Source organism: Prionailurus viverrinus, chromosome A1, assembly GCF_022837055.1.
Source record: "Prionailurus viverrinus isolate Anna chromosome A1, UM_Priviv_1.0, whole genome shotgun sequence".
NCBI lineage: Eukaryota > Metazoa > Chordata > Mammalia > Carnivora > Felidae > Prionailurus > Prionailurus viverrinus.
This window is the reverse complement of record NC_062561.1, coordinates 3877199-3903773: the sequence shown is the minus strand read 5'-3', so window position 1 is coordinate 3903773 and position 26575 is coordinate 3877199. Positions and strand designations below refer to the sequence as shown.

The following is a 26575-nucleotide window of genomic DNA, read 5'->3' as shown; positions in this document are numbered from 1 at the left end:
CCATGGCTATGCATAAGTTCCAAGAACCCGAACCAACTTAATGGGTTCATGAGATTCTTACTTCTCAGCTTTGCTATTCGAACACCTGGATCTAAGACAGTGTGATTGTGACAGAGGACATCTTTCAGCACCCAGGAAAATGATTTGGGTGTCTGCGTGATGGTGACCAAATGGAGCCATAAACATTACCAGCCTCCCCGGTGGGTTTATTTGGTTGTTAGCTGAAAATCCCCAGTTGGATTGGTAGTGACCATAACTCTAGAGAAATCACAGGGCAGAGAGGCCAGCGGCCCTGCTTGATCAAACTCTATACCGACTGCCAGTTGCCGGAAAGCTGGTGGTTCCCCAGGAACCACTGGCCGCAGCCCGGCTCGGTCCTCAGAAAACCCGTCCTGCCGAACCCGACCAGCCCTCCCGTGTAAACTTTTTTAAGCTAACCAGAATTCGTCTCTGTTATTTGAAATCAAAAGAAAATGACTGGTAGGCAGCCAGAGCTGAACTCACAGTTAGGAAGTTTTCCCGTTATTTTGCTATGAGTTGGTATCTTTCAGCTCAAGGATTTAGAGTGTTAGCTATTGTTCATGTCAGTGTTTGACTTCTTTGGGGATTTAAGACTTTTGGTTTTGACCGCACTGGTTGCCATTGTTTTCAGTGGTTTGGTAATGAGCAAGTATTCATTTCATTACATGGGATGAATTTGGCTAGTTCACATAAATTACATTTTAATGTCCAGGTTGGCTACATTTAACTTCTTCCCGGAAACGTGAGGCCGGAACGGCTGTGATTGCGGAAGTCGTTTACTTGAAAATACCCTCGGTGAGCTGGGCAGCACTCCCTGCTTCAGGGTCCGCCACGTAGCAGAGGCTTTTCGACCAAGGGTTTAAGAAAAATCACCAGCTTTTGAGAGGCCTGAGAAAATTGAAACTTAAAAGCTTAAGTTATGGGAAACTGAAACCTAACCAAGCTTAACCAGCTTGTTCCGCTTCTGTACAATTGCTTGGCATGCCCATGTATTCCTGATCAATCATTATTGCCTGGCACATCCGTATATTCTTGATCAACCATTGTTACTTGGCACATCCGTGTACTCCTGATCAATCATCGTTGCTTGGCACATCCGTGTATTCCTGATCAATCATTGTGATACCCGTACCCCCGGTTGTGGTCTGACCTGAAGGCAGGAACCAATCGAATACTGTTAAGTGTCCAACTTTAAACACCAACCAATCGCAGCTCTGTAACTGTGGAAAATTCCTGATTTCCCCATGACTTGTTTGTACCTGTCTATAAAAGGGGTGTAAAAACCTCTCTCGGGGCCTCTTGGCGTCACCGGCAACGGGGGCGCAGAGGTCCAGGTTCGAACCTGCAATAAATGACCCTTGCTGCTTAGCTTTGACTCTGGACTCTGGTGGTTCATTTTGGGGGTCTCTTAGACTCTGGGCGTTTCACTTTAACATTATATCAAGCACGAAACACCCAGGTTAAAACTCAAGATTTAAGGTGAACAATTTAAACCAATGTAATTCTAATGGGAAATTTTTTTTTTTAAATTTTTTTTTAAGTAAATTCCTTGGTGACAAAAATGGTAACCACATTTGCAGGAAATAGGGCCATAATTTAAGGAAACTGGTGTGCCATAATTTAAGGAAATCTGATTGGAGAGAGGGAGTGGTACATTCCGGGCTGAGGGACAGAAGTCCTGGGGTTTGCTTTTCCTGCTAAACTACTAATTCCTGCTAACTCCTGGTTTGGCTTGTTCTGCTAAATAGCTGTGTTCTTGAGCAAATTCGCTTTTCACTGCTTCAGTTTTTTTTCATTCATGGAATTGGAGGCAGATTTATATCACATCTAACTCTCTTGTTTTAAATTTTTAAAAAATTTTAAAAAGTGTTTATTTTTTGGGGGGGGGGAGAGTATCAGTGGGGGAGGAGCAGAGATAGAGGGAGACACAGAATCGGAAGCAGGCTCCAGGCTCTGAGCTGTCAGCACAGAGCCTGATGCAGGGCTTGAACCCACGAACTGTGAGATCATGACCGAAGTCGGAAACTTAACGGATTGAGCCACCCAGGTGCCCCTAACTCTCTTGTACGATATATGAAAATCTACATTCAACAAAAAACTAAATGAGGAAATAAGTATTTGTAGTAAATCATTTTTACAGAATATAAAGGGCGTCTTTTACTTGTGGAGCTCCTAAGGGGTATGTACATATTATTTACATGTGACAGCATATAGAAAGTTGCATGTAGGCATCCAACAAATGGCAAATGAATGACAAAAGATGAGCAAAAATCCCTCAAACATATAAAAGCTAGAGCCAAAGAAGCCTGTGAAATAATGGTAAAGATAAATCATAATCCTACATAATCTTTCAAGAAAATAGGATTTGATCTTAGACACGTTTCAAGAACATGTACGCTGAATAAACTCAGGTTCATGTCTGGAACCACTGAGAATCTCACTGGACTTAGTGATCGAACAAACTTCTAAGCAAAAGAGAAGTAAGTTATGAAGATTAAAGCAGAACATATAATATGGAACTTGTGTATCAGCATGATAAAAAGGAATCATCAGGCTAATATACGGCTGCAGTTGCCAATGTGACATTATTCTGTTTCGTAGAAAAGGGACGTTGAAAGTTACCAGTTTGTGCTGGCGGGACACTTTTCATCTGTTTTCCCATAACCCAGAAGGCCACTCAGTTTCTTAGATTTGGCACATGTATAGACTGCTGATAGTATAGAGAAGGGATCCACATTCCTTTCACTAGGTGAAAGGAACTTCTTCCTTTCATTTCTTCCACCGATGATCTTTCTCGGTAATCCTTTTTTTCTCTCTGTATAAGAGTTCGTGTGATCTCACTGCTGGGTGAGCTTACTCTCTGGTCTTAGCTGGTTGGATAGGATACATAGCTGCCCCCGGGCAGTTGGTTACACGCATTACTTGGGCCGATTAGAGTACTTTATTGTGAATTTAGAATTCATGAAACTGAAGACCACGCTGGCTGGTGTTGAGAAGCACAGCCTATCAGATGAAGAACCAGAGAGGTCCTGTACGTCCTACAGAGTTAGAACCGATGTGGCCAAGTGAAAATAATGGGCAGAGGTGCTGTAGAAAGGAGGGGTACATGGGCGAGGAGAAAGGGAAGGTGAAGGAGGGGTGGGGAGAGGAAGAGCGAGAGAGAATCTTCTGGCTCTTAGCCCCTGGTCTCTGTTCTTTTGAGGCCAGATACTTTGGCTCCTTTCCTTTGGTCTCTGAGATTCCTTTGAGTTCTGTACTAATCATGTGTCTTTTACTACCTTGAATGGTCCTCTATTTCTTGCAATCGCAATAACTTTAATTAAAATATCTCAGACTGTCTCCTTCGTGATGACAACTATTCTCTGCAGTCAACACAGCATGATATTTAGAAAACTCGTACTGTAATTGTTCATGAGTAACTGTGAATTCTTCAGAAGAGAGACGTGTATCCATTCAGCACAACTATCCACAGACCACTCACATGCAAAGCACTGTGAAGAGGTTAGACTCACCCACTTTTAACCTGCCTGTGACCTCCCCTTCAGAGTTGCGTGCGTTGACGGTCACATTCTGAGTTGACTGCAGAAGCAGGGATGAATCCTAGAAGGGCATTTACAAAATGTGACAAATACATACTATTCACTCATTTACTCACTTATTTTTAGAGAGACATATTTTTAGACTTATTTTTAGCGTGTACATGTGCGTTCCCGTGGGCAGGAACAACCAAAGGGATGGAGAGGGAGAATCTTAAGCAGGCTCCACACTCAGTGCATCGGTGTACAGCCCAACGCGGGGCTTGATCTCACGATCCTGGGATCATGACCTGAGCCAAAGTCAAGAGTCAAACACTCAAGTGACTGAGCCACCCGGGCATCCCAATGGATAGGTAGTATTCAAAATGACTGTGGGGCACCCGGGTGGCTCGGTCGGTTAAGCGTCCGATTTTAGCTCAGGTCACGATCTCGCGGTTCATGGGTTCGAGCCCCACGTCAGGCTGTGTGCTGACAGCTCAGAGTCTAGAGCCTGCTTGGGACTCTGTGTCTGCCTCTCTCTGCCCCTCCCCACTCACGCTCTGTCTCTCTCTCTCTCCAAAATAAACAAACATTAAAAATTTTAAATAAAAAATAAAATGACTGTATATTTATATTCATATATAAATTTAGGATTTATATAAGATACTTTTTCCATAGTCAGAGATCCTGTGGCCCTACACAGTATTTTAAAATCTTGGATTATACTATGTTAAAAGAGTACATGAAAATTTTTTACTCCAACAGTTTCAAACAATACGTATTTATTATATTATTGCTTTTGTGGGTCAGGAGTCTAGGCACAGGCTACCTTGGTCCCCTGTTCAGGGTCTCAAGGGGACTGAAGGGCTGAGGATTCATTCCAGACTTAAGAGCTTCTTCTAAGCTCATGTGGTTGGTGGCAAAATCCATTTCCTTGCTGCTACAGGGTGTCCTAACTCTTTTTTTCATAAATTATAATATTTTTATGGGTTCACACTGCTCGTATGCAATGGCTATAGTGTACCACGTTAGCTCTCTGGGTGAAGATCTAAAATAATCGAGTTTTAATCAGTGTTTTTTCCTGTTCCAGGGAATTAAAATTTCTTAATAAAATATTAAAATATTAAATTTTTTTTAATATCTATGTCCAGGACATGACATATTTTTAGAAGATAAATGAGAGCATGGTTAGTTCTTCTGTAAGAAACACCACATTACTTATTTTCAAAATGTAAAGCCTTTTCACAACTTCACAAGAGCTTTTTAAAATTTGTCAGATATCTATATTTTTTAAACTTTTGTTGGAAGATAAGGTGGCTTTATGTCATAAGCGCCTCCTGTGGTATCATAGTTCCGAATGGCTGGTTTTGCATTACAGAAGATTGGTTGTTTTTATATAAGCAATTTTCTTCAAAAAAGAACGCAACGATTTGGCTGTTGGATTCAGGCGGGTTTATGATCCATCAGAGGGAACCGAATGTCTTCCAAAGTTGTAGCGAGTACCGTGATTTTTCAGAAGGAAAGAAGTTTCAGGAACGCTCTGGAACTCTGGCAGGTCCGAAATTCTCCCCATCGCTTTGTGGAAGCAGATGACCTATCGGCATCTCGTGTTTCATCCACTGATGTGACCTTGATACTTGTCTTCACATTGTTCAAAAATAAGTAGCATGGTAAGAGTTAACGGTTTACCGGTTTCTTACGTAGAGCCTCGGCGTGCAGGGGTGTGAGGAGGGGCTCACCTCCCGCCGTCTCGGGGCTCTCCCTGTGTGGTGGCCTCCTCAATGGTGAGCTTTAGCCTGTGAGCTTTAGGCTGGCTGCTCTTCCTTGGACTCCCAACCATATCTTCTCAACTCGGGGAGGACCCCTGCCTCTTCGTTGGCCCCGCTCCCTCACCGTGGCCTTCGAAACTCTCTGCAAGTAGCAAACTGGGGCGGTCCTGGGGCTCACCTCTTGTGTCCGCCTCTCAGAGAGAACTGTCCTGACTGCCACTGTCCAACGTCTGCAAACTGTCCTACTCCATTTTGGTGCTCTGACAGAATACCCGAGACTCGGTGGCTTATAAACAACAAAGGTTTCTTTCTCGCAGTTCTGGAGACGGGGAAGTCCAAGGTCATGGTGCTGGCAGATTTGCTGTGTCCAGTGAGACTCACTTTCGGGTTCACAGAAGGGGCCTCCCAGCCTCCAGCTCACCTGGTGGAAGGGGTGAGGGGGCTCTCTGGGCCTCCCTGATCAGGGCACTGATTCCCTCATGAGGAAGTCGCCAAAATCCCACCTCCTAATACCATCACCCTGGGGGTTAGGGTTCCAACATGTAACTTCCAGGCCACAGCAAAAACCATGGTTTCTGATACAGTTTCAAGTTTTTTAGTTGTTTAATATAAGCGGGTACGTCTGTTTCCTGTCATTTCTGTCTCGTATTACCTGTTTTGATTTTTACCATTTCTTGTCTTTTTCATAGAAGCTCCTCAAAAACAGCTTTATCTCTGTGAGATGCTTAAGTGTGCTTTTCCAGTCATTTTCAGAATGATTATTTCTACTTAGTCGGAATTTAATTCTCTCTTTGGGGAGTTTAGTTGGAATCCTTTTTTTAGATGAAGGCTTCCTTATGTGGTTTCCAGTCTCAGTCTCAAGCTTCCCTCTGTGGATGTATTTTGATTTCTGGATTTACCGAGCCTGTCTAAGGGCTTTCCCATTGTTTTCATTGAGACCCCTGGGTTTCTCAGCCTTGTCATGGTGGCTCAGGGCTCGTGTCCTCGGATGACATTTGGGTCTTGGTCTGGCATCTTTATTCAAGTCTGGGCAGTAGGTGCGACTATTTTCTGCCTTTCATTGCTGTCTCATGCAGTGGGTCTGGCTAGAGCCCCAAGCAGTCCCATCAGGCAACATTCTGGTCCCTGTGTCTCTGTGGGCTTTGACCGTAGGCTGTCCCTGCCTCTTTCCAGGACTGCGAACTTCAAAGACAATCATTCCAAGTAAAGCTTTACCATTGTGTGTTTTGGTTTCATTTCATCTTTGACGACGTATGTTGCTAACTACAACTTTTTTGTTTTATCAGTTATAATTGCTATGTGCTTTGGTTAATAATGGGCAGGGTAGGTGGTTATAAATCATGAGTTCCAGGCACAATCTTCACAGGACCTCATGTATTAGTTTTGAAGAGTTACCAAGTAATCACATGTTAGAAGCCAGAGTACCATGTTGAATTATATTTAGAATAAGGAAATTCTCTCAACTCAGCAATATACATAAATTAATATGTGCCAAATTTTGTAAATCCATTTCTGTAATTTTATGGAAAATTACCTCCTAGACTCATCTTTGAAAAGGAAACATAAGTAATACATCAGTGCACACAGAATATATAAGACCTAATTTTGTTCAGTTAATCCAATTATTGGAAAGCCATATTAGTTACCAGATACTTTATAGCTCTGTGATCACATAATATCATTCCAAATGTTTCTATAATTTTATGTATCGATCGACATACTGCATCAATGCATCATTGTAAGAGTTTAATATATGATTATCTAAAATAATTGACATAATTTTGCTCCCCGATTTTTTTAAGTATATGGAGATATAAAAAATCTGATAAGATATAACTAAAAGTACTATTAAGTCCAGAATATTAAATTTGCTAGAACTAATCACCTTGATTTCAGCCATCAGGCTATTTTACCAGTCTTCTCTCCTCAAAACTATAGGTAGGGAATCAGCCAGCATAACTCTGGGGGGGGGAAATGGTTCTAATATTTAAATTCTTTGCTCACATCTGACTTCCCCCTTTACATAAGTTTGGGTTTATTCCTCATGTTTCCATATGACACGGCTATTTAATACACTGAAATGCCATCACGATTCACCTAAGTGCCTTAGCTCTTCAGCTAAGCCCACGGCATCTGGCTCACGCATGTATCAGCCTGTCCTATTCCAGGTCATTTGTGGGTTCCTCCTGTCAACTGAGACATTATCAGAAGTAATACAATAGTGCCTAAGAGCTACTAATGTGCCTTGCACTCTCGAGACTCCTTGGCAGTGTATTTATGTCCAAGTCTTACACGGCATCCCATTATGGTTGGTAGTAGAGCTTGGTGACCGTTCTGATGGCTGTGTGGGGGTGTGCTTTACCCCTCCTACAAGACCACATGATTCTCAGCGGTTGGCCTTTTGTATCCTTTCCAACTGCCCTAGAGTCACTCGAAGAGCCTCAGCATGTAGGAGGTACTGACACCTCCTTTCACATGTATAAACACAGGAGGAAAACGAAGAGTACACTCTTCATCCAACAAGTAGGTTACAGTTGGGTGAAGTCTCAACATTTCATTGAGATGACACCCAACCAATAATTTAGCGAAAGGTTTACCTTTACTACGAAGTCCATAGCATCACATGAAGAAAAATAGAACATATTACAAAAGCTATTTGACTGTGTTTCACGCTTGGCTCTATTTGTTACAAATTTCATGGAGGTAAATGAAGATAATACGGAGGCAGATTTATTTTTAAAGTCACACAATTATTTAACAGATATGTTTAATCTACTTGTGGAGAATCCCACAGGACCATAATCTATAATTAGTGTAATTAGTACAGAACATGCTACAATGAAACTAATTTCTTTCTAAACTTCTCAGATAATTTTAAATGCCTTGAGAAAAGTGTCTTTAAATTACCTGCACTAATGGAAAGAGGTTTAGATTGCCTTTGATAAAGGTTTTAATTACCAAACGTTTTTAATTATGGTTTAAATTTCTGAGGCCACCGAGTTCAGAGCTGAAGCACATGAAAATGGCATCTTTTTATAATGTAATATCGGAAATAAGTTTTACAACCTTCTACCAAGCTTTTATAAAGCGTGTAACATGAACGCGTGTACATATATACGTTCTAAGAACTCTCTTCCGAAATAGCTGAATTTCTATGCTTAACGATTATTAATTTTTCATAAAACACAACATATTTACATGTTTCATCACTTTCTTACCACTCTGGAGTGTATTTCCTTGGCGTACAATGGGAATAAAAATTCTGACTCCCCTTCCAGGCGAAGACCATCCTTTGTAACACGCAAGTGACCCATTCCTGTCTGTTAAAAAGACGAGACAACAGAGATTTTGTTTTTGCTTTCCTTTTCACTTCTTTTAGTATCAGCTAAAATTATAGATGCGTTTTCATAAATCTTCTATTGGCACTTCTCTGGATTTCTCTTACTTTGCTTAAAACCTTAGTTGTTTTTATTAAATTGTCAATATTTCATTAACCCTTGCGTAATACAAAGGACTATTTAGGAAATACGTATGAGATTGAAAGAGTCACTTCACAATAAACACCCGAGAGTCGCCACCATGTAAGAAAAAGACTCTTACCATTACTATTTAAAACTGTTTTTTTAAATTAAAATGTAATAAAATGGGCTGTTTTGAGGTGTACCATTCTATGAGTTTTAACACGTGTAGCCACTGATACAATCAGGGTACACAACAGTTCCACCACCCCCACCCCCATGGTACCATTGAAAAAAAATTTTTTTAATGTTTTTATTATTTTTTAATTTTTCAGAGAGAGAGAGAGAGAGAGAGAGAGAGAGAGAGAGAATCCAAAGCAGGGTCCAGGCTCTGAGCCGTCAGCACAGAGCCTGACGCAGGGCTTGAACTCATCAGCTGTGAGATCATGACCCGAGCTGAAGTCGGACACTCAACTGACTGAACCACCCAGGTCCCCCCCCGCCACCATGACACCTTCTTGAGGTTTCATGTGTATCAGGTAAGTTTACAATATAGCAACTGTTCGGTGGCCATTTCTTAAGCACAAAACCATATAGGAGGACGTGAAGCTCTATTCAAAGGGTCTGTTCTCAAAGAATTTTTCATCATGAAAAACGCCCACAAAGGATAGAAGACTTAACTATGGAGATCACCAGTGACCATCATGCTATTAAATCTCGTGGACATTTTTAAACTTCATTCCCTTTGCTTTCTCAGCAGCATTTAACACTGGACCTCTTTCTCATTGGTACCCTATCCTCACTCGGTTTCCAGGACACCAGGCTCTCTTAGCTTCTCTCCTTGGCCTCCATATACATTCATCCTCCTCTGCCCAGCCCTGGACTGCTGGCTTCTTCAGCAGTCCGGCCCCTTCCTGTCCACAGGAAGGCCCCGTCCTGTCCTTCTCTGACCACACCCTCAGCTCCCAGTACCATCTCAGTGTGGAAATTCTCACCTGTTTTTATCTGCAGTTTACATTTTCTCTCCTAAGCTCTAGACCCGTATATACAATTCTCCATCTCTCCTTCCCTTTCGAAAGTTTGGTAACACCTAAATACAACAAACTGAATTCTGATCTCCCCTCTCTTCTGAGTCTAGAGTTAGATTTTAAAAAGGGAGAGTAGAATGGTCAGATAAAATGGAACAATGACATTAAGCACAATTTTATACAGTGAGAGGTGACTTCCGGGACAGAGATCTGTTACTCTGAACTGATGCCACAGACTTCTCTTCTCAAGAACTCCACTGACTGATAAGCCCTGTTAACAAGAACCAGATTCAGTCTGGAATCATTCGGCCTGGCTAGCTGTCTGTGAGCCACCATTATGGCCCTCTTCCCAAACGTGGGTGTGGGAGCAGTGGATTTTGCACTGTGATCAATGGAAGTCCCCCAGTGCCGCTGGGCTTGGGTCAACCGACACCACAGGCAGAGAAGCTCTCCCGAGTCACTCTTACATTTGTGACTGAGTGTGTAGCTTTGGAGGCGGGGCTCCAAATCTAAAAAGTTGACAGCCACTATGGTACAACTTCTCACAAAATGTAACCGTGCAGTTGTAAGACACAGTTTATGAAATGAAGCCAACATGAGCAATGTTGTAAGATCCATCATGTGTGTATAATAAACCAATTTTTAGCAGACAACTGCATCAGGAACTTTTGGTCCTAGAATTAGCCAAAGTGAGGTTCCAGCATTGTACATTCAAATCTGAAAATCTGCTGTGGATTTCTGGGTTCAACCGAACAGATGCCAGGAGTTTTTCTGGACTCTGTTTCGCTACATCGGCAGAAAACAACAAAAAAGTAATGCGGATCCCAGCCTCTGAAGCAGCTTATTTATATAATCACATCGCAAAAGGTGATTGTTCTTTGTCATGTGTCATTTCCTCCTCTGGCTTTTTCATTCATTGAAAAATGAGGAAATTGACATGAGATGACCTCAGCCCATATTCTATGGTTTTAACAAAATGAATTACAAACCTCTACAAACAATCCATCGCTACTCAATGTCTGAAAACAAAACAATATGCCTATTTTCGTTTGTTTTTTTTTTTTTAACTCAGGTATGTTGAGCTACAACTCACAAATAATAAAATTCACCTTTTTTAGTGAATATTTTTGCCAGGTTTCACAATCAAAGTACAACACACCAACACCGTGAAGGTACACAACAGTTCTGGAGATGATAAACAATGCCCCCCCGCAGTCACAGCCAACCCCCACTCCTTGGCAACCACTGCTTCCTGTTCCAATAGTCTTGCCCTTTCCAGAATGTCATCTAAATGGAATCATACAGTATGTAGCCTTTTCAGACTGCCTTCTTTCCCTAGGATAAAGCGTCTGGCAGTCATCCATGCTTTTGTGTGTATCAGGAGTTTGTTTCTTTTTAGAGAGGCAGACTATTCCACTGGAGAATATTCCATGGTTTGTTTATACATGTGTCAGTTGAAAGACATTTAGCTTGCTCTGATGATTACGAATAAAGGGCTTCTGTGTGCACATAGTGGTCATTTCTGATGAGCAAACGCCTGGGGATTTGCTGCGTTGTACAGTAGGTTTATGGTTAACCTTATAAGAAACAAGAAACCGCCAAACTGTTCAGTTTTCCAAGACGGTTGTACCATTTTGCATTCCCATAAGCAATATATGAGTATTCTGGTTGCACTGTATTCTTGTCAGCACTTAGTACTGTCAGTACTATTTTTCATTCTAATAGGAGCGTGATGGTATCATATTGTGGTTTTAATTTGTATTTTCCTAATGACTAATGATAGTAAGTGTTTTTCAGTGGGCTTTTTACTATCCACATCTTTGTCGATATGTATTTGCAAATATTCTTACCAAGTCTGTGGCTTTTTATTCCTTGACTGGTGTCTTTTGCAGAGCAAAAGTTTTCAATTTTCAAGAAGTTTAATTTATCACTTTTCTCTTATGATTATGCTTTTGATATTTTATGTGACAACTTTCCCTAAACCAAGGACATATTTTCTCCTATGTTTTCTTCTAGAATTTTTATAGTTTTAAATTACACATTTAGGTCTCTGACCAGTTTTTAGTTAACTTTTGTGTATGGTGTGGGGCATACATGAAGATTATTTTGCATATGGGTGGATATTCAATTATTCCAGCACCATACGGTGATAATTGTATCCCTTCTCTACTGAATTACTTTTGTACTTTTGTCAAAAATTAACCACATGTGGTTATATTTCTGGATTGTCTATTCTGTTCTGTTGACTTATGTGTCTGTACTTACTATACTGTATTGATTACTCTAACCCTACCGTCAGGTTTGAAATCACCCAGTGGGAGTTCAAAATTATTTTGGCAATTCGAATAATTTAAAAAAATCTTTATTATGATAAAGTATACTTAATAACATTTACCATTTTAGCCATCTTTAATTGCATAGTACAGTGGTATTAAGTACCTTCATATCGTCGCACAATCACCACCATCCTTCTCCATAATTTTTTCATCCTTTCCAACTGAAACTCTGTGCACATTAAACCCAGCTCCCTATTCCCCACTCCCCCAGCCCCTGGTAACTCCTATTCTACTTCTTGATTCTATAAATCAAGAAGTACTTTTACTTTTGCCTAAAGTAAGTGGAATCATATACATTTTTTGTCTTTCTTTCTAACTTTATCCTAGCATTTTGCCTTTAAATATAAGTTTTAGAATCAGCTTATCTATTCTACAAACATTTCTGCTGGGTTTTTGACTAGAAATGTATTGAATATAAGTATGAATTTGGGAAGAACTAACATCTTAAAAATATTGAGTCTTCCAATGTTCGAACACTATTTCCCCATTGAATCATAAAAATTTCTTTCATCATTGTTTTGTAGTTCTCAGCATATAAATCTTATTCATATTTTGCTTGATTTTTACATAAATACTTCATGTGTCTTGGTGCCATTATAAATGATACTATTTTTATCTCACACCAGCTTCTATTTAGTCCATATTGTTCTGGCTTATCCTTTTTCCTTCTTTTATTTTCAAACTCTCTCATTTTTTTCTTTTATGTCTCTTGTAAGGACATTATAGATGATCTTATAAAAACATAACTTGAAAATATTTATTAATAGAGTTTAATGTTCATAGTCATTTAAATTAATGAAGTATTCTGATGGATTTATACTATCTTATTTTTCTCTAAGAAAAGTCACTCTGGTTATTGAGTACTATCTCTCATGACCTGACAATCATCGGGCCCCTTGAGCTCTGACACCCATAGCAAAGCCCTGTAAGAACACTATGGTTTTAAGAACACACAAGGTGTACGATTCCATTAAGGCCAAGTGTTCTTGTTAAATAAAATGCCCCAGCTGGGTGAAGAGGGCTTCTACGAAGAGGCGTGACCGAGCATTGGGTGTCAGGTCCCAGAAGGGTGAATAGAACCCCTCAGTGGCGAAGCTCCCCCGGGGAAGTGTGTCCAGCTCAAGTGCAATGGGGAGAGGGTGGTGGCAGAGGTACGAGGGTGGAAACATGCAAGGGATTGAGTTTATAAGTAGATGAAAGAACAAGGGAGCTAAGTTCCTCATTGTCACGGAAGGGAGGTACAAATACAAAAAGAGAGAAAATCAGGTTAATCCCCATATTGTTGCACTGAAGTTAAACATTTGTATGAACCCATGGTGTTCCACATGTAGATGGATAGGTAGAGAAATGTTCATATAAAAGTGTGTGTGTGTGTGTGTGTGTGCATCTGCATGCGTGCACGCAGGTGTTAGTTACATGTCCTCTGAGTGGCTCTGGGCTAGCAGCACACTGACCACAATGAGCGCGTCTGACACTTGAATCTCAGGTTCTAAATACCATTCCACACTAAGAGGGATTAGAGCTCCTTGGAGAGACAGCTAATTTCAGGGCCAGAGTAAGCAAAGAGCATGATGAGCCTGGAAGATCCTGTGCGGGTAGACAAGAAAGGGCACAGAGAATATTGAGGATAGACCAAAAGGCAGAAAAGCCGGCTAAAAGGGGCTCCCAGAGGCCAAATCAGACTGAATATAAGCACTGAAAGAAATGGCAGCAATGGATTATGAGAGCGCACTGAATAGAATTAGAAATCATGAGTCCATACAGACATGCAAAAATAAACAAATGAATGGAAGGGTTGACGAAAACAGTGTCTTTACATAGTTTAAACCTATCTCCTTACCAAATAGTTATACCTGCAAATGGGAAAACAGTCATTTTACAGGGAAGAAGCCTGGCCCTTTAATGAGTGCTTAAAGTGATGGGCCAAGTAAGACATTCGTCATGCTGATGGAAGTCCTGAATTCCAGAGGGTCGAACAGAGGGTTCCCAGAGTTGGGGAAGGATGAGGGTAGGAGAGGACAGTGCGTGAGCAGAACCTCAGAGCCTTTGAGTGGAAGAGATGAGCAGTGGGGAGGCGAGGGTTTCCTATGGTGACCAACATCGATGGGGATGAAAGGGAGTTGGGCCTCATCTGCAGCGCACTGGAGGCCGATGGTGGAGGGAAATCCGGGAAGGGGAGGGGCATTAAGAGGTGAGTGCCTGCTGCTCCCCACTGACTCCTGTTTATGAGGAGAGGGTCTGGAGCCGTGTGGCCATAGGCTCTGGGCACCAGGTCCGTTCTTGACCCTTGAGGTGGAACAGACTTGCTCTGGATCCCTCAGTCTCTCCTGACTCTTGCTGATGGCGTTATGGTTCCCTCACTTCTACTCCCTTGTATCATAGGAGTGGCAGCACGCTCTTTCGGCATCCGTGTGTTTGCTCATGGAGTTGACGAATAACTTTCTTATTTTAATTTATACAGCTAATTCTTACTAATCCTACGTTTCAGTTCTCCCTGTCCACAGCACCTTGTGCATAACTCTGTAGTAGCACTTATATCATTACTAATATAAGAGCCTGTTTGTTTCTGCACAAAATATTGGTTATTCCTCCGAGAGGTAGAGTATAATCTTCTGCCCATGAATCTGGCCTACCAGCAGGTATGACATCAAAAGAAGTCTTGAGGCTTCTGCTCAGGCCTACTGGAATACTTTAGAAGTCCTGACTAGTCTTACCATGTAAGAAGTCCAGGGACCTTGAGATCACATGCTGGGGAGACCAAGGGCAGACTCTCCAGTTGTCAGTTTCAGCTGAGCCCAGCTTTCCAGCCATCCCTGCACTGGCACCAGATATGTGAATGAAGTCATCCCAAACCCTCCAAACCAGCCCTAATACCAGCTAATTATATCTGAGTGACCTCAATTGACATGAGGGGTGGTGGCGGGCAGAATTGCCTAGCTGAGCCCTGCCCCATTTTCTGACCTACAAAATCAAAAGTTACGATAAAATAGCTTTTGTTTTAAGCCATTTGTTTTTAGACTAACATGTTTTGTAGCAACAGATTAGCCAGGATACTTCTTGTGAGCAGGGATGAACCACATCTATTCTCAACTCTTCGTTTAATATCTGATGCACAAAAGCGCTCAGCACGTGGTTGTTGAGCTGTTAAACGATCCGTGTCCAGAAAAACATCAGTTAAGCTGATAAAGCTCGAGGTCACTTAGATCCTACATTGCACCACACTGTCAGTTTCATGTGTATGGGACATCTCATCTCTGGCTTTCCTTCCTTTGGTGCATCAGCTGCTGTCAATCATAATGTGACTGTATCGTGACTCATTCATTGTTTTGGCAAAAATCAACCAAGTGCCAGATTTTGACTCTGTTCTGCTCCCACCACTCGTTCAGAGTGGGCTCAACACTTCTGGGCAATAGCAGGGGGCAGGGAGAGCAGTCCCTGCAGGATGATGCCTTGGTTGAATCCTTAGGCAATTTACACAGAACGCCAGAAGGGTGAATGAACTCTCAGTGCAAACCCCTTCCATGTAACAAGAACAGTGTCATGACTCAAATTCTTCCCATCCATGACTTTAACCTTTACCTGTGGCACAAACCCTTCCCCACTTTTCATCTTCCCAAAGCTGGAGCTCGCAGATGGGGTGCTTCTCTGGCCCTTAATCATCATTTTCTTAGTTGCAAGCTTAGCATTCACAGCTCGAACTCAAGTAGAACACGATCTAGTTAACTTTCCCTGGAACCCTAAATTCATCTGGTCAATTTCCTATTGTTGTTGGCTTTCTTCATTCTGGAGGTCAAAAACTGCAAAATATTTGATAGTTCTGCAGGCTTCTCTGATTTCCTTTCATCTCTTAAAGTTTAATTAACTTACATATCCTTTTGAATTTACTACATTAATTTGGTTTCACATAACTACCTTTGATAACTTTCCCTTCTTGTAGGAAATAGATTACCCTCCGCTTTCCTTCTCCGATCAGCACTGCCCCATTCAACATTTTCTAAAGGCCAGCTGGGTATGGTAAGGAAACACTTGGGTTTTTTTTTTCCTTCCTCTGTAGGAAAAACTCAGTTCTCCCCTACTATGTCTTTCCTTCCTGTTGAGGATCCTGTTCCTCACATAGACACTTCATTTCTGACATTTCTGGTCACCAAATAAATGAGTGGAAGTTTTCCCCGCAACTATAAATCCTCATATCCCAGCAGAGTGTCCAAGAATTCAATTCAATTCAGACATATCTTCCCAGAGACATCACCAAATTCCACAGACTAAGGGCTCAGTCCCACCCAACCGCTTTTAGATGCCAGTCATAAGCCAAGGTTATCACCTGTGCTTCTGACCAACCAGCTCTTTATTGGAGGTTCCAATGGTCCCCTCCTTGGGTTTGATTAAATTGCTAAACAGGTCACAAAACTCAAGGAAAAACTTATAATTACCAGTATATTAAAAAATATGGTATAGGACACAGATATACAGCCAGACAAAGAGCTATATAGGGCATGGTCTGGGAAAATCCCACGTGCAGGGACCTTTGGATTTGTCTCCATGGAGTTGGGGTATATCACTCTCCTGGTGTGGATATGTTTGCTAATCTAGAAGCTCCCCTTATCCCTTACGACTGGGATTTATGGAGGGCTTCCTTATGTAGGCATGATCAATCATTTCCAGCCTCTCTCCTTTCTTTGGAGAATGGGGTGTAAGGCTGAAAACTCCAATGAAACTGGACTACCTTCTCCCACCATACACAAAAATAAATTTAAAATGGATTAACAACCTAAATGTGAGATCTGAAACCACAAAAATCCTAGAAGAGAGCACAAGCAGTAATGTCTCTGACATTGGCCATGGCAACATTTCTAGATATGTCTCCTAAGGCAAGGAAAATAAAGTAAAAAATAAACTACTGGGACTGCACCTAAATAAAAAGAAAAACCACTTCTTCATGGAGAGGGAAACAATCAACAAGACTAAAAGTCAACCTGCTGAATGGGAGAAGATATTTGGAAATGACATATCCAATAAAGAGTTAGTATCCAAAATATATGAAGAACTGATACAACTCAACACCCAAAAAACAAATAACCCAACTTAAAAAAGGGCAGAAGATATGGACAGACATTTCTCCAAAGAAGACGTCCAGATGGTCAACAGACACATGAAAGGATGCTCAACAGCACTCACCTTGAAGGAAATACAAATCAAAACTATAATGAGATACCACCTTACACTTGTCAGAGTGGCTAAAATAAAAAACACAAGAAACAACAAGTGTTGGTAAGGATGTGGATAAAAAGGAACTTACTTTCACTGCTGATAGTTTGCTGAATGCACACTGGGGCAGCCACTGTGGAAAATGGTATGGAGATTCCTTAAAACATTAAAAATAGAACTACCCTGGGATCTAGTAATCATACTACTGGGTATTTACCCACAAAATGCAAAAGCACTAATTCAAAGTGATTCATGAACCCCTATGTTTACAGCAGCATTATTTACAATAGCCAAATTATGGAAGCAGCCCAAGTGTCCATCGATAGATGAATGGATAAAAGAGATGTGGTATGTATATACAATGGAATATTATTCAGCCACAAAAATAGAGAAATCTTGCCACTTGCAATAATACAAATGGAGTGAGAGAGTATGATGCTAAGTGAAATAAGTCAGATAAAGACAAATACCATATGATTTCATTCATATGTGGAATTTGAAAACTAAAACAATGAGTCAGTGTAAAAACAGAGAGAGACACACACACACACACAAACCAAGAAACATTCTCTTGACTATGGAGAACAAACTGATGGTTACTAGAGGGAAGGTGGGTTCTGAGATGGGTGAAATAGATGATAGGGATTAAGGAGTGCACTTCTGTGATAAACGCTGGGGGATGTATGGAATTTTTGAATCACCATATTTTACACCTGAAACTAATACAACACTGTGTGTTAACTGTATTGGAATTAAAATTTTAAACTTTTTTTTTTAACGTTTATTTCTTTTTGGGACAGAGAGAGACAGAGCATGAACGGGGGGAGGGGCAGAGAGAGAGGGAGACACAGAATCGGAAACAGGCTCCAGGCTCTGAGCCATCAGCCCAGAGCCTGATGCGGGGCTCGAACTCACGGACCGCGAGATCGTGACCTGGCTGAAGTCGGACGCTTAACCGACTGCGCCACCCAGGCGCCCCTAAAATTTTAAAAAATAAGATAAAACCTGTAACTTTCTGGATGTCCTTTATCAAGTTGACTTGTAACTCTTGATGTAAAAAACATATGTAACTCTGCACCTAATGTTCCTTCCCTAGAGCACTCTCTTCTTTGTAAAGATTGTGTATCCCAGGCAGCTGTCTTTAACTTGGGCTGTAATAAAACTCTTTTATTTCTTAAAAAAATAATAGACTGTTATAACTATGAGCGTTTTATGTAAGCCTTATGGTAACCAAAGCCAAGGCCTATAGTAGATTCACAAAAGATAAAGGGAAAAGAACATAAGCAGAACACTATGTAAAAATCATCAAATCACAAAGGAAGGAAACAAGACTTGAAGAAGGGAACCAAGGAATTACAAAACAACCAGAAAACAATCAACAAAATGACAGTCATAAGTTCATACCTACCAAAAATTACTTGAAATGTAAATGGACTAAATTTTCCACTCAAAAGACACAGGGTGGCTAGATAACACAATAAAACCAAACAAGAGTCAACTACATGCTGCCTATAAGAGACTGATTTCATCTCTACAGACACATATAGACTGAAAGTGATGGAAAAAGATATTCCATGAAAATGGAAACCAACAGGAATCAAGGGTAGCTATTCTTATATCAGAAAAAACAGACTATAAACCAAGGACTATAGCAAGAGATGAAGAAGGTCATTATAGAATGCTAAGAGGGTCAATTCATCAAGAGAATGTAACGCCACAAAATATGCACCCAACATTTGAGTATAAGAACTGAAGGGAGAAATAGAGAGTAATACAGTAATAGCAGGAAACTTCAATATTCCACTTTCAACAATGGATACATCACTCAGACAGAAAATCACTAAGGAAACAGGGTGGTGAAACTGTACGTTAGACCAGATAAACATTCAGCCCAACAGCAGCAGATTATACATTATTCTCATGTGGTATACAATGACAATGGAATATTATTTAGCCTTAAAAAAAGAGGGAAATCCTGTCTTTTGTGACAACCTGGATGAACACGGAGGGTCTTATGCTAGGTGAAATGGTCATACAGAGAAAGGCAAATACTGCATAGTATAACTTTATGTGAAATCTAAAGAGGGGGGAAATCAAATTCATGGAAACAGATAGAAAAGTGGTTGCCAGGGGCTGGGGGTGGGGTGGGGTAGGGTGGGGAGAAGTAGGAAAAGGTTGGTAAAAAGGTACAGACATTCAGTTAAAAGACCTGAATGGAGTCTCAGGATCTATTGTGTAACAACATGGTGACTATAGCTGATACCACTGTTTTGGGTAGTTTAAATTTGCTAATAGAGTAGAACTTATTCTCCCTCACACACAAAAGGTAAATATGGGAGGTGATGGATGTGTGAACTCCCTGAGGGAAGTCCTTTCGCAATGTGTGTGTCTATCATATCATCATGTGGTACGCCTCAAATCTCTTTCAATTTTGTCAACTCTACTTCAATAAAGCTGAAAAAATTATAGAAAATGTCAAGAGTCAGTGGCAAGCAGTGGATGTGGAGGCTCTGGAACTCTCACGTCCTGGTGGGAGTTGGCGCAATCCGTCCTCAACACCGGCAGCTTCCATTAAAGCTGAATGCAGGGGCGCCTGGGTGGCGCAGTCGGTTAAGCGTCCGACTTCAGCCAGGTCATGATCTCGCGGTCTGTGAGTTCGAGCCCCGCGTCGGGCTCTGGGATGATGGCTTAGAGCCTGGAGCCTGTTTCCGATTCTGTGTCTCCCTCTCTCTCTGCCCCTCCCCCGTTCAAGCTCTGTCTCTCTCTGTCCCAAAAATAAATAAACGTTGAAAAAAAAATTAAAAAAAAAAAAGCTGAATGTACCCACCACGCATGAGTCACATTCTGTCAGAGTCCACATTCAATTCACACTGCCTCAAGTCCCACTCGGTCTTTGGCCCATGACAACGTGGCTTCCACCATCACCGTTCTACTGAAATTGCTCTCCCCAATAACCTTGTTATTAAAAAATCCAACGCCCCTTCTCAATTCTCATTCTACTGGAAAATTCTTGTAGCATTTGGGACTGTTGGCCAATCCATAATTCTTCGCACTCCACCTTCCCTTGAGGCTTCGGGCAGTTTGGTTTATCTTTTGGCTTCGACTGTTCCTTTGGCACTTTTTCTCAACAACGTCCTCCTAGGCTTCTTTGTGAAAGGCCCGCGTTTCTTGGAGTTGCATGCTTGGCACCATGTAAATACTGAATATATGTTAAACCCTCACACACATCCTCTTACACGTGAGCACCCCTCCTTAGTGTTCTCCAGATAAGTTCTTAAAACACTAACCTAACGTTTACTCTCCCTCTTTAAAAACTGGTGTACACAATACCACACAAGTGACCTACGGGCATACAAGGCTCTTATACATGGTCCCTATTTCTACAGGTTTATCTCCTGCCCTTCTCCTTCGAACCTTACATCTTCGTGACAATACACTTCTCACTCAACAATCTTTCTTCATCCTTGTATTGCATCCCCAAATGATCGGAGTCCTGTTGAAGCTTTTCTGATCTCCTCAGGCCACCATAACTCCTTCTTCTGGATTTCTACAAAAGTTTGATCACATCTCTCATAGAAACCTTATCCCATTATGTTACATGTATCTAGACCTCTACTGCACTGAGAGCTTTGTAAACCCGGCCTGTATTGTGGGGGCTACCACCCTACACACAGCAGGACCCAACAATGGGTTCACTGATTGGCCTTTGCAACCGCGAGATCCATGTTACCTTACGTTAGCTGCTCAGCATACATTTAAAAAACGAACAGGTTGATAATTGGTATTACTTCAGAATTTGCACGTTTAGGATGACCCATGGTGTGTAGTAAGAAATTTGGCATTTGGGGGGATGTTGTAGTGATTTTAAAGTTTTTAGCCTTGTCGTGCTTTCATAAACTTCATGCCGACACTTGAGAGGTGATATAAAATCAAACTGAGGCTCCTTTAATTATTCTCATAACTATTATTTGTTTACCTCAGGTTTTTGGGTTTTTTAAATCACTTCTGGGAGTTCTCTACGCAACTTTTCTTCCTTGCTAGGCTGCTAGTAAAAACTTTAGGCATCAAAAAAATGTGAGTTTTTCTAGTTCATAAGGATTTTTTTCCCTTAGAAACAGGAAGAATTATTTCACGAATGAATGTTTACAGTTATTTTATCTGACTATATTCTAAAGCACTGCAACAGATCAAGGACAGACATAAATTTATTCTTCAGTGGTATGATTTGTATACAATTTTCTCTCAATTTTATCGTGATCCTGATTTTTCATATTGTGGGCAAGGGGTTCCTAGAATTTAATGAGAAATTAAAGTGAGCATATTTTGTGTAAAGATGTCCTTGGGGAATAGTCTCAGAATAATCAGTGATTGTCTTGTCTGTTTTCAAATACCCATAAAGAGACTCATTTCTCAATGCTTTATATCTTAGGAAGTTTTGATGTTTATTTCTTCTAAACCATGCAGAAGACTGGATAATGAATTTTCATTTTGGCTCAGCATAAGAAAGGATAAAGTTTGGTCAAGTTGATCAGCTGACTCGTCAACAGTAAAACTTTGAGAGTCTCTAGAAATATATATGGAAACCAGTTCTGGGTATACTTCATTTAATGAAATTGATGTTTCCCAGCAACTTGCTATAGAAGCAAATTTAATTTCAACTGAATTATACCTTCTATTGACTTCCAAAACAAGTTAAAAATATATCCTCTCCTAGAAGAAAAATCCCTTTAATATTATTACAGTTATACAAAAGCAAAAACCCCCTGGAAAAAAAACTTATTTGCTAGTAAAGTTGTCTTCTGATGAAAAATGGATAATTTCATTTTGACATTAAAAGCAATCCAAGGAATGATCCAAACTACAAAATGCCACCTAATAAAAACCTATAAAGGAAAATATACAATATACAAATACTCTGGCAGTACAACATACATATTCTTTTGGCTCATAATTTTCCCACTATATCACCGCAAAACTTAAATGCAGGGTAGTTTCCCTAAGTTTTCCATAGACTCACGAAGCAATGCACCTTCCCCCCCTCAACTTACATTATTCAAATGTATTGGCATATTTGTACAATAGAGGCAGCACAGAATCTTTCACAAGGAAATAAAGACAAATAGGTATGATATGCTCTACCTTTGTTTAAGCAGCAAAGTTATCCCAGTGTACGGCAAAATATTGGTTACTGCCTGACAATGATTTTGAAGTTAGTAGGATGTATTTGCGTTTACCACCCTTTCCCATCAAACAAGTTTTAATTTTTTATCAGTTTATATATTTATCAGTTTATACTTATCAGTTATCAGTTTTTATATTTATCAGCTTACCAGTTTATCAATTTATAATTATTAACGTCACAAAGAAGTTACATAATTTTTAATGTTTTAATTTATTACATTATTTACATTATTACATTAAAATTATGGAGCTTACTTGTATTTCAGAAACATTTTAATTAAGCATAAGCTTTAGAAAAGTGAGATTATAATTGTACTGAATTTACTAATTTATATTCTGTCTCTAAAATCTCTTTATGTTCCATGGGTCTTTTTGGTGTTTATGAGCCACATGATTTGGACGGGTTTTTTTTTAATGTTTATTGACTTTTGAGATAGAACGAGAGTGCGAGCAGGCGAAGGGCAGAGAGAGGATCTGAAGCGGGTTCCGTGCTGACAGCAGAGAGCCTGATGCGGGGCTCGAACTCACAGAGCTGCGAGACCATCACCTGAGCGGAAGTCGGATGCTTAACCGACGGAGCCACCCAGGCGCCAGATCATTCTAGTTTTATGGAATGTTCTGGTATTTGCTAGAGCAAGCTTTCCCTTGTTATTCTTTGTCATGAATAAAGCTAATATGAAGTCTTTTCATCCTGTGCTGTGCAGACCCTTTTACTCAGGGTTCCTTTCGGGACTGTCGGGAAAATATATTCCCGCAAATTGAGAGTCTTGTGGACTTGTGTCATTATTGCAATATGAAGTGTGATTCTTCTAGTTCATTTTCTAACTAGTTTGGACTAAAATATGAGTGGGTGTTAGACACTACATTTTGTACCTCATTTTATTACTCAACATATCAAACTTTCGTATTTGTTTCAGGGGTTTTGCATTTAATTCTTCTGGATTTTATAAGACAACATGGTAATAATTTGCAAGTAATTCTTTTCCCTCAAATCATCTGCTGTTTAACTATTTCAATGCCTTATTTAACAGATTGCCTTGCTGTACTGACAATATTTCAAAAAATAAAAGGGTAGCATACAGTAATACACTTCTCTTGTTTTTGGCTTCAACAGAAATGCCTCTAGAGTTTCAGTATCAAGTATGTTTCTGGCTGCTGGTTCGGGTAAATATTCGCTATCATGTTAGGGGAAGTATGCTGGTCAACTATTTCTTTTTATTACCGCCATCTACGATAGCCCATGTGTGTGGTGCAGTGAAAAAAGGGCGGATTTCAAATGAAATGAAATGGATGCAAATTCTAATTCTTATCTTCTCACCCGGTGATCTCAGACAATTTTTAAATTTCTGACACTTCAAGTTAAGGAACACCTATGTTTATGGAGCGGTGCCTCGTATGTGGTGGCATAGATACGGTATTAGGAAAAAACACATAGACTGGCTTCTCTTCTACCTCGTAGAGTTAATAAAACGACCCAGGGAAGGAAACAGGAGAGAAGCCACCGTAAGAGCAGAGCGGTTTGAGAGACAAGAAGAAAATGAAGGAACATCAAAGAGCCAAGAATGACTGGATGGTGTGTTCACCGAGTAGCATAGATAACACTACTGTAAACATGAGAAAAGATCAGCGTGGTACTTTGTAAAGATGACACACAACTTCATGGAGAATTTTGTATTTGCAGGCTCTATGTTTGAAATTATTCACCATATACTGCAAAGACAAGAATAATCAGGTCATAGTGCTAAGGACACCTGGAAAGTTAAAAGGAAGGAGGAATGACTTTGCCCTCTTATCTATATGTAAAAACAATAATAAGCTTATCATAATGAAAATTGGGTCCTAACACATTGTCAAAAGAAGCCATAAACAGGTAGAGGAAGCATATAGCTCTAAAGCAGATTCTCTTCATAGCTGCCTATTATATGATAAAGGAAGCATTATGAAAATATACCAAGCTATATCTAGATAGTTCCGTTAGGGTCCCTCTCTCTCTCTGCTTCTCTCCCCTCATGCTTTGTCTATCTCAAAAATAAATAAATGTTAAAAGGTTTTTTAAAAATCGGGGGCACCTAGGTGGCTCAGTTGGTTGAGCAGCCGACATCGGCTCAGGTCACGATCTCACGGTTCGTGAGCTCGAGCCCCGCGTCGGGCTCTGTGCTGACAGCTCAGGGCCCGGAGCCTGCTTCGGATTCTGGGTCTCCCTCTCTCTCTGCCCTTGCCCCGCTCATGCTTTGTCTCTCTCTGTCTCTCAAAAATAAATAAATGTTAAAAAAATTTTTTAGATAGTTCTGTTAGGAGTAATTTCTTGTTTCTTTCTCAAGTCTTCTTTCTTTCAAAACTGCATACAAAATTCACAAACATTAAAAGTAGTAAAAGTTGTCAAAAGCAAAAAACAGATCATTCTATAAATGGTGTTCATAAAACCGGGTGTTTGGGGAGAGAAATCTAGTTAAAACTGCTCATATCAGGAATACTCTGGGGGCGCCTGGGTGGCGCAGTCGGTTAAGCGTCCGACTTCAGCCAGGTCACGATCTCGCGGTCCGGGAGTTCGAGCCCCGCGTCAGGCTCTGGGCTGAAGGCTCAGAGCCTGGAGCCTGTTTCCGATTCTGTGTCTCCCTCTCTCTCTGCCCCTCCCCCGTTCGTGCTCTGTCTCTCTCTGTCCCAAAAAAAAATGAATAAACGTTGAAAAAAAAAAAATAAAAAAAAAAAAAAGGAATACTCTGAATGGTAGTTCCTTAATTTGCTATTTGGAAAAGGTGGCATTATACAGAGACGTTATATATGGATATGTTTATAATGCTGTATACACTTGAAAGTGCTTTATACGTTCTAAAGCACTACACAAAGTTATTTATCATCATAACCATCATCGTTTTCTACTATCCTGGCATTAAAACCAAATTTCCAGAATATCTGAATGTGCTTCTCCATATATTACCAGTAGTGTGGGAATACTCAGACCAGGTGATTCAAGCAGTATAGATTTGGGGATTAAAGTCAGAGTACCAGGCTGGCCAACAGGAGGAGTCTACAGCAAATCAATCAGTCCCTATTGTTTTATACAACTCACAGCTGGGAAGTGTCCTAGAGATCAGATGCTTTTGCTACCACTCACCTGGACATTTGGATACGAAGAGAAGTCAATGTTATACCACCACGCTGACATCTCAGAGAATTTGGGGAAACAACTTTAAGGACACACATTATTTATCCAAGTGCGTTTGCAAAGAAATTGAGAATTTGTGAGCGAATGTCATGGTCCACTCAGTATCAGAGTCTATGAACAAAATACATAATAGATGAGCAAATTTCTGATTCGTAGTTTTGCATCCACCCACCCATTGGCAAATCCTATAGTAATTTTGTGTAATCAACCTAGTACTGAATTTGTGCCGTTTTTTTCTTGGTCGTCGCTAATTTCATACACATGTGCGAAAATCATCTTTCATTTCTTCTCCTTTTTTAGGAGCGGCAAGTATTTACTGGGGACCTAAATTCCAAGGCACAAGGCACTGTGATACTGGGAATTAAAATAAAACAGAACAAAAACCTCTACTGGCCCCTCAGAAAGTTTCTCTGACGTGAAAAAATATACCAGTAGTACAGACAACTTTGAGAGTTCAGAACGAGGCATGATTAATAGAGAAACTGGAGACTATTTCTCGGAGCGTGTGGGACTCAATCTGGGCCAAGACAGAAAGATAAGAAAGACTCAAGTTCACTTTTAAAGGGTTCTTAATGGAATGGCAATAATGAACTTTGTCATAGAAAGATTGCTATGGAGGAGGATGCTGAAAAGTCTCCTATTAATTCTTAAGACACAGTAGATAAATGGTCCCCCTCTCTGTGTCTCATTTTTTTTTTTTTGAGTATAGTCATCCTTGAAATTCTGTTATCTCAAACTCTGTAGACAGAATGTCTGAAATTGGTCGGACTTTCACATCTGACAGTCACATACAGTCCAAGCATTGTGGCTCTATCGCAAAGGTGACTACTGACCACACAGACCTTTGTTTCAGTGATGGTTTTAACCCCCTGCTCTTTGTACTAATATCAACCACA

The 26575-nt window shown here is 40.5% G+C and overlaps 1 protein-coding gene across 7 annotated transcripts in view; it reads right to left on the bottom strand.

The window, feature by feature from the left end:
• SGCG (sarcoglycan gamma) overlaps positions 1-26575 on the bottom strand; it is a 152609-nt gene that overhangs the window by 61255 nt on the left and 64779 nt on the right. For all 7 annotated transcript variants that reach the window (XM_047864029.1, XM_047864024.1, XM_047864076.1 and 4 more), the window contains 2 exons: positions 8524-8625; positions 3534-3621 (listed from right to left, as the gene is read on the bottom strand). In XM_047864029.1, coding sequence (XP_047719985.1) covers positions 3534-3621; positions 8524-8625 — 190 coding nt within the window. The remainder of the gene's footprint in view (positions 1-3533; positions 3622-8523; positions 8626-26575) is intronic.